The sequence below is a fragment of the Poromitra crassiceps genome (assembly GCF_964638095.1).
Source record: "Poromitra crassiceps genome assembly, chromosome: 23".
Taxonomy (NCBI): Eukaryota; Metazoa; Chordata; class Actinopteri; order Beryciformes; family Melamphaidae; genus Poromitra; species Poromitra crassiceps.
In genome coordinates this window covers 13,446,301-13,458,444 of record NC_139639.1, presented here as the reverse complement: position 1 = coordinate 13,458,444, position 12,144 = coordinate 13,446,301, and the positions used below count along the sequence as shown (strand labels likewise).

At 44.6% G+C, this 12,144-nt stretch overlaps 1 protein-coding gene across 1 annotated transcript in view; it reads right to left on the bottom strand.

Annotated features, from left to right (window-relative positions):
• Nucleotides 1-4,141: 4,141 nt before the first annotated feature.
• Nucleotides 4,142-12,144, bottom strand: part of LOC310796736 (ATP-binding cassette sub-family A member 2-like) — a gene marked incomplete at its 5' end in the record, with an annotated part of 105,113 nt that continues 97,110 nt past the window's right edge. The window contains 7 exon segments of the mRNA XM_083658972.1: nt 4,142-4,462; nt 5,685-5,894; nt 8,015-8,152; nt 8,548-8,650; nt 8,851-8,943; nt 9,076-9,179; nt 9,297-9,431. Of these exon segments, the coding sequence (XP_083515098.1) occupies nt 4,427-4,462; nt 5,685-5,894; nt 8,015-8,152; nt 8,548-8,650; nt 8,851-8,943; nt 9,076-9,179; nt 9,297-9,431 (819 nt within the window). The 3' untranslated portion in view covers nt 4,142-4,426.

Sequence of the window (12,144 nt, the reverse complement as noted above, 5' to 3'; positions counted from 1 at the left end):
GGTAACTCATTACAAAAGTAACATATTACATGTAATCCATTACTTTTATCAGTAACTCAGTAATATTACTTATATGATTTCAGTAATATTATACCAGTTACTTTGTCAAATAACTCAAGTTACATATTGAATTAAAAAATGTTTTTAAACGATACAATCATTTCCTAATAAGTGTGTTTTTATGCAAATAAGTTTAACCACTATAGATGACAATAACAAAGGAAAATAACATTTTGGATTGTTTACACTGACTTCAAGGCAGTTTAAATTATTAGTTTGGGATGGTTCCGGGGCGGGGATGTCATTCTACTGCTGCTTAAGTAGTGTAATAAGTAACGAGTTACTCTACACAGACAGTAATATTGTAAAGTAACTTATTACTTTCAAATTAAAGTAACTAGTAATATGTAGTATATTACATTTTGAAAGTAACTTGCCCAACACTGCTCCAGAAGAATTCCCTATGGGGGGATTCTCTATCCTATCCTCCTCACGTCTCAGGAGCTTCATCATATCATGGAGTCATACGCCAAATCTAATTTGTTCATTGTATCATTAAAGTTTGTTTGTACCTTCTTTCTAGTCTGTCATTATTGAAGATGGGTTAGGAGTGACAACAGGACAGGTTGTCAAAATTAGTCTCTCCACTGAGGTTTTCGGTTCACAGTGTCATGGTCATAATGATGGTCATATCTGACTCAAAGTTACTGTTTAACTTTTCAATTTCATATTCGCATGAATGCAAAAAATCCCTCCAGTTTTACATTCTAGGAAAATAAAGAAATTACAACATTCAGTTTTCCTTGTTTAATGACAACCCCTTCAAGTAGGAAAAAAGTCCACGAAAAGTCCCACATAATCACCAAAATATGACCGGAATTACTAGCCGTGAAGAAGAAATGGTGAAACAATCATTTTTGACAGAAGTACGTTGACAACAAAATGTACACCTCATGAGAAAGACCAGTTGAAATCACATGCCGACGTACAGAGGCAGGAAAAAACATCTTATGTCTGCCTTTCGTTAATGTGGATATTTTGCACGAGGGGTACCCCAAATCCTGTACGATTTTCCTGCAAATCATAAAAACGTGTACTTCCCAAAGTGAAACCGACTGTATGAATCTGAGAGTTCCCTTAAGTATCACAGTGATGGTAGTGCGGTTATTATTGAACATCCTGTAAGAGAGCGCTGAACGTGACGAGAGCTGACTTCAGTTCTGTTATAATGTGGATTACCTTCACTGTAAAAGAAGCTGGTACACTGAGTCCAGCGGATAGAGGATCTTCTTGGCAGAATCCAGAACAATAATATGTAAAAAGCACAAAAAGAGAGCATTCTGTATAAAGAGCCATTAGAGAGATGTCAAAATGTACAGTGTCAAAATAAGTCGGCTTGATATAAGGGAGGCACCGATCCGGACAAAAAAAAAATCATGCCACGTACATTCTCTCCAAAGCGGGAAAAACCACCTCTCTACGTCTGGTTTCCACCAACCTCAAAACTCGGCACTTCCCCCAGACGCGCTTTCACCTCACCGCGACCCCTCCGTTATTGCAAAACCAAATCCCACTCGTCAGTCCACAAGGTGCTTCCTTCCATATTCCAAAATAAAGCATTCTTCTTCTTGCCACAGAAAAATATACTGTATCACGACACTAGCTGTGTTTCCATTACAGTTTTTCGCAAAAGAATTGCGATATTTCTACAACTTCGACAATGTACAATTGCGACTTGTAGGCGTTTCCATTGAAGTTGCGTTTGAGTGATTCCCCGTTGCAGCAGCTGCCACAGTGATTACGCACGGGGATCTGCCCCATATCCCGTCCCCAGCATGCTCAAATCCAACCAATGGTCAATGCAAATCCCAACATGAAGTTACAATGCATATAAACGAGCCTGATTATCAATTCAAAAGAAAATGAGTCGCAAAATGTTGCTGGCTGCGTGAATGCAGTCAGCGCGACAGGCAGAGGAAAAAAGGTAGCCTAATAGCCTACAACTGGTCCGATTTAGAGATGGAGGGGGGAAAAGGCTGATTTGGTTCTATAATTGCACCTGAAACGTGTGCAATGTATTAGCCTACTCACAGTCACTGTATTCACTTCAGACAGCACCACCGCACCAGTGTGTGCTTTTCATCCTCTCATCTCGCCGCTGTGCCAAATGCGCGCACACAGGCAGCCTGCTGTCACCATGGACCGATTTCTGCCATTAAACATTATCTAATTTGCCCGGCTACGCTTTTGCATAACACTCGTCTTTCTGCTAGGTAGCGTTGCTTCAAAGTTTTCCACTTGCTGCGGAGGTTTTGACACGGCTATCGAACCTTAGGGTGTATTCACACCTGTAGGTCGTTTGCTTTGTTCCGATTCAGGTACTTAATTGATACAATTGTTGCATTTGTGCCTTGGTTCGTTGTGTTCACACAGCCACAAATGAAACGGTCCAAATAGTATTGTCAAACTTCCTGGATTGGCCTGCAGACACTCTGATAGGCTAATAGCCTCTCGGGATGGACAAAATAATTCCCAGAGATTTTCCTATATGATTATAAAAATGCGTTTTGTTAGACCTACATTTTAGGCTATGTCGGGCGTCCGCCGTGCGAGGACAGAGAGAGAGAGAGAGAGAGAGAAAGAAAGAAAGAAAGAGGGAGGGATCGGGAGAGAGAGAGAGGGAGAAAGTTCTTTATTTATTTATTAATGTATGCTATGTAGCCTATGTAAGCCTATGTATTTATTTAGCCTATTTAGGCTATTGGGAATTTGGAGATAGAAGATCAAAGACCCTCGCAAATTCTGCTATTATAGGCTACTATCACGGAGATGAGGATTAGCCGAGATAGGCTATATGAACACCTGTCCTGTCAGGAATAAAATATTAATAAATAATTTAATAACAATGGACATTTCGAGGAAGACATGCAATCAGTCTGATTGTCTGATTGAACCAGACAATCTTATCACAAAGAAGGCTGGCTCTGATTACCACGATTTGTTTTCATTTATTGAATGGAGACGAGAGAGCGAGAGAGAGGGAGAGAGAGGGCGGTGTGCTGCGCAGCACACCGCATGCAAAATCCGTAGAGATTCAACACATTAACGTTGCTTCCCATGGTCCGAGGTAAGTTGATTGAGTTCAAACTGCTGATGTGATGATCCAAAAATCCCCCAAAGTTTATCGATGCAAGTCACAAGTTGCCAAAACAGGATCTGAAAGATGTTGTTTTTAAACGATAAAAATGTTCGTTCTTCAGGCCATTACGCACAGCGCAGCTGACTACGGCAGCTGGTTTATCCAAAAATGCGCACCGTTTACTGCTGTTGTGGCGGATCGAGGTCGGCTCACGTTCTCACCACAAACGAACTGCACCAGAGTTCGTTTGGAAGCGGACCGAGACCACCCTTTCTTGGCGATCTCGGTCCGCTTGTTTTGTCCCGCATCCGAGTGCGATTGCTGTGTTCACACTCCCCCAAACGAACCGCACCAAGGGGGAAAATGCTCTCCGTTTCGGAACAACTGCTCCAAACGAGATAGGTGTGAATACACCCTTACTTACCAAACTTATTTTCCGCTCCTTTTCCAAGGGATAATATGGGTCACATGACGTGCAAATGCGAAAAATGTGTTTCCATTACACTTTTGCGATAAACTTCTATATCGACACGTCTGAAAAACCACCTCATGAGAGCGAAAAAACTTTTTGCGATATTTGGGAGGTTTTTCGAAATTCACGTGTTTCCATTACCCAATTTCTATTGCGATATTTAGATTTTGCGCATTTCTGAGGGTAATGGAAACACAACTAGTGACGACTTTGATTGGACTTGGACTCATCACGGCATGCTCTCAAGGCAGGTCTAGATTGGTCAAAAGGGCCGTTTCTGGTTGCAACCGGACCCCTTTTGGCAGGGAGCGCGTTTGAACAAATTGAAAAAGTGACCCTGCGGTGTCGGACACGTGATGTCGGGGACACGATATGTGAATTCATTGACATCATTGGTATCAACCTTATCAATAATGGCCGTCTATGGATATACATTCTCGAAGAAGAAAAGAAATATGGGAACATTCCGGGACAACATCTCACAAGCTGGCGGCAGCGTCTTTTTCCCCCCCCGCGCGGCGGGCCTCGGCTGGGCAGGTGGTCTCCTCTCGTCCGTCCGGATCTGGCTTTCTACCCGGGGCTTGAACCACCTCGGGGCTTGAACCACCTCGGGCCCCTTCCCGCCGGCAAGAATTTGAGGCTGAAATAGTGAACTAGTGGTCCTATAATCCACGGCACGGAGAGAGTTTTGGTCCTCTTCACGGGCTAGATGAACAGCTACATTCTCCCCCTGGCTTCACAGCTTTAGCAAATGTTTCCTTTTTCCCCTCCTCTGTGCCAGTTCCTCGTCTGTCTGCTCTTTGAGTTTCTTCAATTCAACACAGGGTGTCCGTATTGAAAGAGAGCTGCACCTGCCACACACAAGCGCGCGCGCGCACACACACACACACACACACACACACACACACACAGCACAAATAAATATAATTTAAATAAGAATTTAACCCAATGTTGGGATATTAAATATGATGCAACCAACAATTTCAGAATGTTCATTGCAGATAAGGATATAATTACCAACATGACACAATGTATAAATTCAAGCACTTTCTATGACTGGGTTTCCATCCAAATGTATCGCAACTTTTAATCGAATTTTCAGAAAGTCGGCAAAATAAAATGCGAAACAATGCGCGTTTCCATCCACTGCTATTTTGCGAATTATAGAGCTGTCAATCACCTCGTGTTTGAGGCTGTCTGAGCTGCTGATCAGCTGCTAGACCCGATATACAGCTCTGTTAAACACATCTAACGTTATTAATTTAAAGTTTCTTGATGATCTACAAGTAGACAAAGGTACCATAACGCAATTTCTGGATTACCAGGTGCGACTCGGCAAACTAACGTTATAATCCCAACCCGATCTCCAAAAGAATTGTAAAATAGCAACGTTTGTGGACCAACCACAATTTCGGCTCCGAAATTGTAAAATGGTAATCCACGGAGCAGATAGTAGGTGAATACAATTTCATTCAATTCTAGAAGTGAGTCGCCTTAAAGTTAATATCCCAGTCTTCTTCTGTTTACCACGGCAGGTATTGTGCTGTGTATTTACCATGATTTACCGTGTGTAGCCCCATTGTGTGGAGGCTACACACGGCATGTCATGTTTTGCAGTGATCAAGGCAAACTGTTGTTTTTGAATGGAGAGACAACAGTATATCGCTTAAACTGTTTCCACCGCACGTTTCGCATTTTCTTTTTATCGATACATTCGACTTTTCCGCCTCCCTCATGCGTGAAAACTTTTTTGCGATATTTGGAGGTTTTTGCGAATTAGCAAAAGCGTTTCCACTCATTTTTTTATGCACAAATTGAAATTTTGCATCAAAACAGGTGGATGGAAACCCGACTAATGACCCAAGTCTATTTATGTCTATTTTCAAAAACTTTCAAGTCCTTGATCCCCCCCCCCCAATGCACAGTCCTTGAATTTGACGTTTACGAAGGTGTGTGAACCCTGATTATGACATATGGTAATAATACATAAGCTATCAGCTCCTTCAATCCAAAACTATCGCGATCAGTATCGTCCGTTAAAAACTCATATATGGCAGTTCCTTCTCTCCTCACCCGTTCCTCCTCGAAGCTGATGAGACCTTCGTCGTCGTCGCTCTCCAGCTCCTCCGGCTCCTCGCTGACCAGAGCGTTGAGCTCGGTGTTGGCTGGCCGAGGCTTCAGCAGGCTCAGGATGCGCTGCAGGGGCGACTGGCCGCCGCCAGGGGGCGACGGCTCCTGCTGCTCCAGGTTGTCGCTCTGCTTCTTGGCGAAGTTCACAAACACCTAGGAAGGAAAGGGGAGGGAATAGTCATGTGTACTGTGTCCTGATCCTTAAAGCCCATGGAAACAAAAGAAAAAAGTGTTTTGAGTTTGTCAGTCACACCACAGAAAGATGTGTTATTATAAACCACCCAGCCAGATTAAAAATGTCGCCAAGTACAGCAAATTAGGTTTCAAGATCATGAAAGAATAAGCAGTATTCTATTGCTCTGCAACTGGGGGTTTGCTGTGGGTCTGCTGAAGTGCCCCCAGTGCTCTGCCCACTCCCCTCCCCCCTCCAGTGCTGCACAACTTGATACATTCTGGTGCATTTTTTTTTATTCCAGGGTAGAGCCACTTCAGTGATCAGGCTTTATATCAGGGGTCTCAAACGTACGGCCCCCGGGCGAGACACGGCCCCTAAAACGATTTCATACGGCCCGCGACTTGATATCAAGTTATAATGAAAGCAGGCCCGCACCTCCGCTCGTTGTAAAACACAGAGCGCGCTCCCGAGGCGCTGCCGAATGCAGACGAGCCGCACTTCACACACCAGGGTTGCCAGATACATTTCCATAGATGTGCAGTTCCTTGGGCTGTTTTGTGTGCATTTTGGCGGTTTCTGAACTCTTTGTACTGGAAACCGTCAGCAGTATCTGGCAACACGGCTTCACACTCCAGGCCAGCGGGATCATCACTGCATGTAAAAATCCACCTGAGTCGATTCACCCGAGTGAAAAACCAAGTGGAAAGAAAAACATGTGCGCGCTAAAATGTTGTCTTTTGTTGAGAAGTGAACATGTCGCTGTCAAAAGGGAAAAGAAAGGCTGATGACGACGAGCACAGACAGTTTCAGGAGAAGTGGGAGAGTGATTATTTTTTTCGCCGAGTTCAAAGGGAATGCCGCCTGCCTCATTTGCAAAGAGAAAATCGCCGTACTAAAAGAATATAACCTGAAGCGACATTATTCAACTAAACATGCAGAGCAGTTGCCTATGCAAAGTACCGGGGAGATGAGAGGGACAAACCTGCTGCACAGCTAAAGAAAGAGCTGTGAATACAACAACATCTCTTCCAGAAGAGAGAAAGGAGGCTGGTGCAGCAGTTGAAGCAATTAAGTTACGTGGTGGCTGGTGAGTGAGATGATCGCCAAAGCGGGGAAGCCGTTTACTGAATCGTTTCTAAAAGTCTGCATGCTGCAGGTCACAAATCTCCTTAGCCTTTCAGCCAACACAGTGGCAGAGCGGATTACTGAGCTGTCAAGTGACATTTATGATCAGTTCTAATTCTAACTGGAGTTCCAAGGGACAGTTGAAAATTAACACTGGCTCATTTAGTAATGTGCATTGTCCCTAAAAAAAAAAAAGTCCCTCAAATAAACAAATAAATTGTTAATGTTGAGAATTCGAACGGTTGCATTTTTCTCTTTTTCTTTAATACATGAAGTGGCCCCCTTGTGACAAGACTGGACACTCAGCGGCCCCCAGGTAATTTGAGTTTGAGACCCCTGCTTTATATAGTGTTAGGGGAGGGGCCATAAGTAGAGGCGCTTCAGTGATCAGCCTTTATATAGTGTTAGGGGAGGGGCCATAAGTATGACTCTATTGCATCATCACAGAAATAGTGAAAAAATTAAAAACAGTCTTAACTCCACAATTCAGTACTAGATGGTACTAATCAACTAATTTCTAACGCGTGTTTAGAAACAAATCTCTGAATTTGGTTTCCAGGGACTTTAATAGTCTTGAGGTATTTCAGTTTTAAATCATTTTTTCGATGAGAACCAAGCAAGATAAACTACAATTATGTGCACCAAAGCAAAAAGGGAAATCAGGTTGCTTATGAATAGTTGGTATTTGACTGTTGTTGAGCTCGAGGGTTTAATTAAAATGTCGCAGTCCTTTTCATCTTTAAACAAAAATGTAAGAAAGAAATGACTATCCACATTATGTGTAATTGATAGTTACTCAACTGTGAATCTGCATGTTCCTTGTTTGATGCATGAATAAAATACATGTGCATATGTTCTTTGTTTATGAATATGAATGGTTGGTATTTGACTGTTGTTCTTTGTTTATGAATGGTTGGTATTTGCCTGCTGTTCTTTACATGTCATTTTGCCAGTGTGCTAAATGCTGACTCACGTTGTCCAGGGTGGTCTGGCTGACGGAGCAGTCCTCGATGCCCAGCACCTCCTCCACCTGCTCCATCTTACTGAAGACCTGAGCCAGGGAGAGGTTCTCTGACTTCAGCTGGTACTGAACCTTGGTGTGGTGGCGCTCCTGGAAGACAGCCATCAACTATATGACTTAAGGGCATCTCCACAGCGGTTGCTGAGGTAGAGCAGAGTGCTACTGTACATTTCCACTTTGAACCCCAACACAAATACATTTGACCCCGTTTGGCAATGAATCCCTTCACTTATCCCTTTAATCCACCTGATGCAGCATTTGCATGTGTATCCCTCATTTGTGTGTGTATCCCTTTAAGACCGCAAACCGTCTTAAAGGGATACACACACAAATGCTGCATCAGGTATCAACGGGTTAACTTTTAAATGATATTCCGGTTCAGTAGAACATGTGCACATGGTTCCTTCTATTCATCTCTGCAGTTTAATTTGACTAGTTTGTCTTGGGCAGTGGAGCAAACGCAGGAGCTCGATGGAGTCATCTACCTTTAGTACAGCCTCAGGGAAATTTCTGTTGAAGAATCGGACCACCTCCTTGACACTGGAGCTGGTCTTGGTCCTCACCGTGATCATGTAGCCATCCCCAAACCTGAAAGACACCATTTGATTCAACGTAAGTCGAGTGCATAACCTCTACTGCTGAAAACCTGTGACTTCTCTCCAATTGGCCAGGGTTCAGCCGCAGCGCAATTTCACAACCTGTGATTTACTGTAAAGGATCGTGCGGCCATCTTGGCCTAGGCGTGGACAGGAGACCTGGCCAAAATGTTGACCTTTAACCTTTCTGACCTGTTCTTGAGGTGCTGGATGCTGCCCAGGCATTTAAACCGGCCATTAACCATGATGCCCAGTCTGGTGCACAACGCCTCGCACTCCTCCATGCTGCAGAGCGAGACAAGAAAGAGAAACACACACCTTTTGTGTCAGATTACGCTTTAGTGGCAAAAACAGGCCACACTGAAGATCTCCCAGTGGGATGGTAAAAAGAACGTGATGAAGGAGAGGTTGTCTCGCCTGTGTGACGTCAGCACGACCGAGCGTCCAGTCTTGATGATGTCAAGGATTAAGTTCCACAGGAATCGACGAGCCTTCGGATCCATACCAGTGGTGGGTTCATCCTGGAAAACAACAGCGATGGGTCGAACAGACATTCAGCCAGGCTAGCAAAAACGAATTATCAAAATGTACACAGTAGCAGCGGACATCATGTAAATCGTGTATTCCAAGATCCTCACCAGGAAAATGAGGGAGGGGTATCCAATCAGAGCTATGGCAGCGGAAAGTTTGCGTTTGTTCCCTCCACTGTACGTGCCGGCAGGCTTGTCTGCGTACTTGGACAACTCCAGTTTCTCTAATGCCCACTGGACCACCTGGGGAGGAGCAGAGGGTCACGTCAAGCTGGGAAAGCTGGACCAGGCAATTTTGCATGCTGGCAGCCCCGAGTGGCAGCAAGAGGTAACCGTTTGAATTGGGAGGATTTCAATACCCAGAAATCCTGTAGTAGGGTGATGTTTAGTTTAGTTTGGTTTATTAGGATCCCCATTAGCCGCAGCAGGATGCTACGGCTATTCTTCCTGGGGTCCGATCAGAATCAGAATCAGAATCAGAATCACTTTTATTGCCACAGTATGCAAGTTACATACGAGGAATTTGTCTTAGTGTCTGTATGCAGCGTAGTGGTCACATCAATATACAGAGATAAGAAGTAGGAAGATAACTAAAGACAATCGCAAAGTTGCAAGTGCAATCAAATCAAGTAAATATATACAATATGTACATGAGTGGTGAAGTGTTCTGTGGATGATAAATATCAATTTACGTTGGATTTACATGAGATTTACAGACTGAGTTAAATAGACGTTAAATAGGCAGTGGATTTACATGAATTTACAGTTGGAGTTAAATAAGAGTTTGCATTGAATGTACATGACATTTACAGGCTAAGTTAAATAGGCATTAATGTGCAGGGAATTTCACATAGCAAGTACAGTAATACATAAAATACAATAGACAAAATAGTAAAAGTACAGTAACTTAACACATTCAGTGCCAGCGACGCCATATGGCGTCATTAGAAATTTACCGTACAGTGCCAGCGACGCCAAATGGCGTCATAACTCGATTTTTTTTTTTTGACGGGGGGGTGTCGATCTATGCCTCTTACATCGCCTCTTACAATATTCAGAGGTATTGAATGTGTCTAACCTATTTTACAGAACCCTTAGGTGGCGACAGCGCTCTCCAGATGAGAGAACGTGGAGTGAAACACACAGAAGAAGTCATTGGGGGGAAGGAAATCGCATCGTCCGTCCGTATGCAGCGGCTTCATTGAAGCAACGTTTAGCTGTGCCCCTGCAGCAGCCAATCTGCTATCACAATTGAGCACCTCGATGTCCGCTGCAACAGCCTCCGTGTCCGCTGCAACACATGATCAGCCGTGGATTTGTTATTATTCTCAACTCGAAGCATGGGAGCTGGTACACGCGGCTGTAAAAAAGCAGGATCTAGCGGACTTTTTCAGTGCTGAGCACAGGCAGAGAAAACGAGAAAACAGCAGAGCAGAGAGACACTCCTCCCACAACGGGGGGGGGGGGGGGGGGGAGGAGGGGGGGAGGTGGGCACGCAGAGCCAAGTACACAACACAGACCCAGACAGCAGGACAGGGTTGGCAAACGCAAGCCAGAATATCCGATGCCCACCAGCAGCAAAAGATCAGCAAGAAGCTGCAACCAGCAGCGCATGCAGGCGCCAGCGCTGCTGGTTTCAGCTAAAAATATTATTCTTCCAAACAAAATTCCCTTGCCTTCACTGTTTTATTGAAGGAAATTATTTTTGAGGTGTGACTACATCAGAAAATTAGCTTCAGAGTCAGTGATGTGCTTGAAATGTTTAATTTCACAAAAGGCTCATTATCTCAGCTCGTAGAAAAAAAGCTCTTTTTTTCGTTCAATCAAGCTATCTTCTCCGGCTCATAACTAAAGAACGGAAAATGGGATCAATAAACTTTTTTTTGCAGGTGATAGAAGAGAGTCTCATCGTTATTTGTGCGTGTTCAGTGTTTACATAGTAATTATTAAAGAAATTATATGACTGTTTTAAAATGCATTGCGGCCTATGTGGCACAGCAAGCAACCTTTTGCCCAAGGGCCGTGGCACTGAAAGTGTTAAGTAGTGCAATACATAACATATAAGGTATATGTTATCAGACATACAATATCAGTGCTTTTTATGCACCAGACGGATGGAACCGGCTCCAGTCAGGACACTTTAAAATTGGAGCAACTGATCTCCCTGGAATGATTTAGAGTACTCCTCGAAAGCACTGTACGCGAAGAGTGCGCTTGTTTTAGCGAAAATGTTTTATCATCTGCATCTATCGATTTGTTTTCGATTTGTCCCCCCCCCCCCCCCCTCCATTCATCATGCCACCGCTCTCACTGCAACTCCTGTCCGTGCAAACTGGAAGCTGGCAGCTAAACTCTGGATAGAAATGGTGTATTTGTATATTGTAACATTATCTCTCCTCTTCCTGAAACCGTTGCCTCCCTCCTCCTCTGCAGCCCCTCCCTCCTCCTCTGCAGCCCCTCCCTCCTCCTCTGCAGCCCATCCCACCTCCTCTGCAGCCCCTCCCACCTCCTCTGCAGCCCCTCCCTCCTCCTCTGCAGCCCATCCCACCTCCTCTGCAGCCCCTCCCTCCTCCTCTGCAGCCCATCCCACCTCCTCTGCAGCCCCTCCCACCTCCTCTGCAGCCCCTCCCTCCTCCTCTGCAGCCCATCCCACCTCCTCTGCAGCCCCTCCCTCCTCCTCTGCAGCCCCTCCCTCCTCCTCTGCAGCCCCTCCCTCCTCCTCTGCAGCCCCTGTATTTCCTTCTCGGCTCCCCGAGGATCAGTATAGGTCAGTATAGGGGTTGAGTTCAGCCCCGACAACACGTTGCAAAAACGCTGGTGCACTGAATCATGCGAGGGAACATGACGTTCAACCTGGAAACCATAGCAAAACTGTGCCCACTGTTTTCATAGCTGTTGAACACGCCCCAGCTGATTTCTGTAACGTCAGTAGGCTATGGACCCGCTCGCAACAATA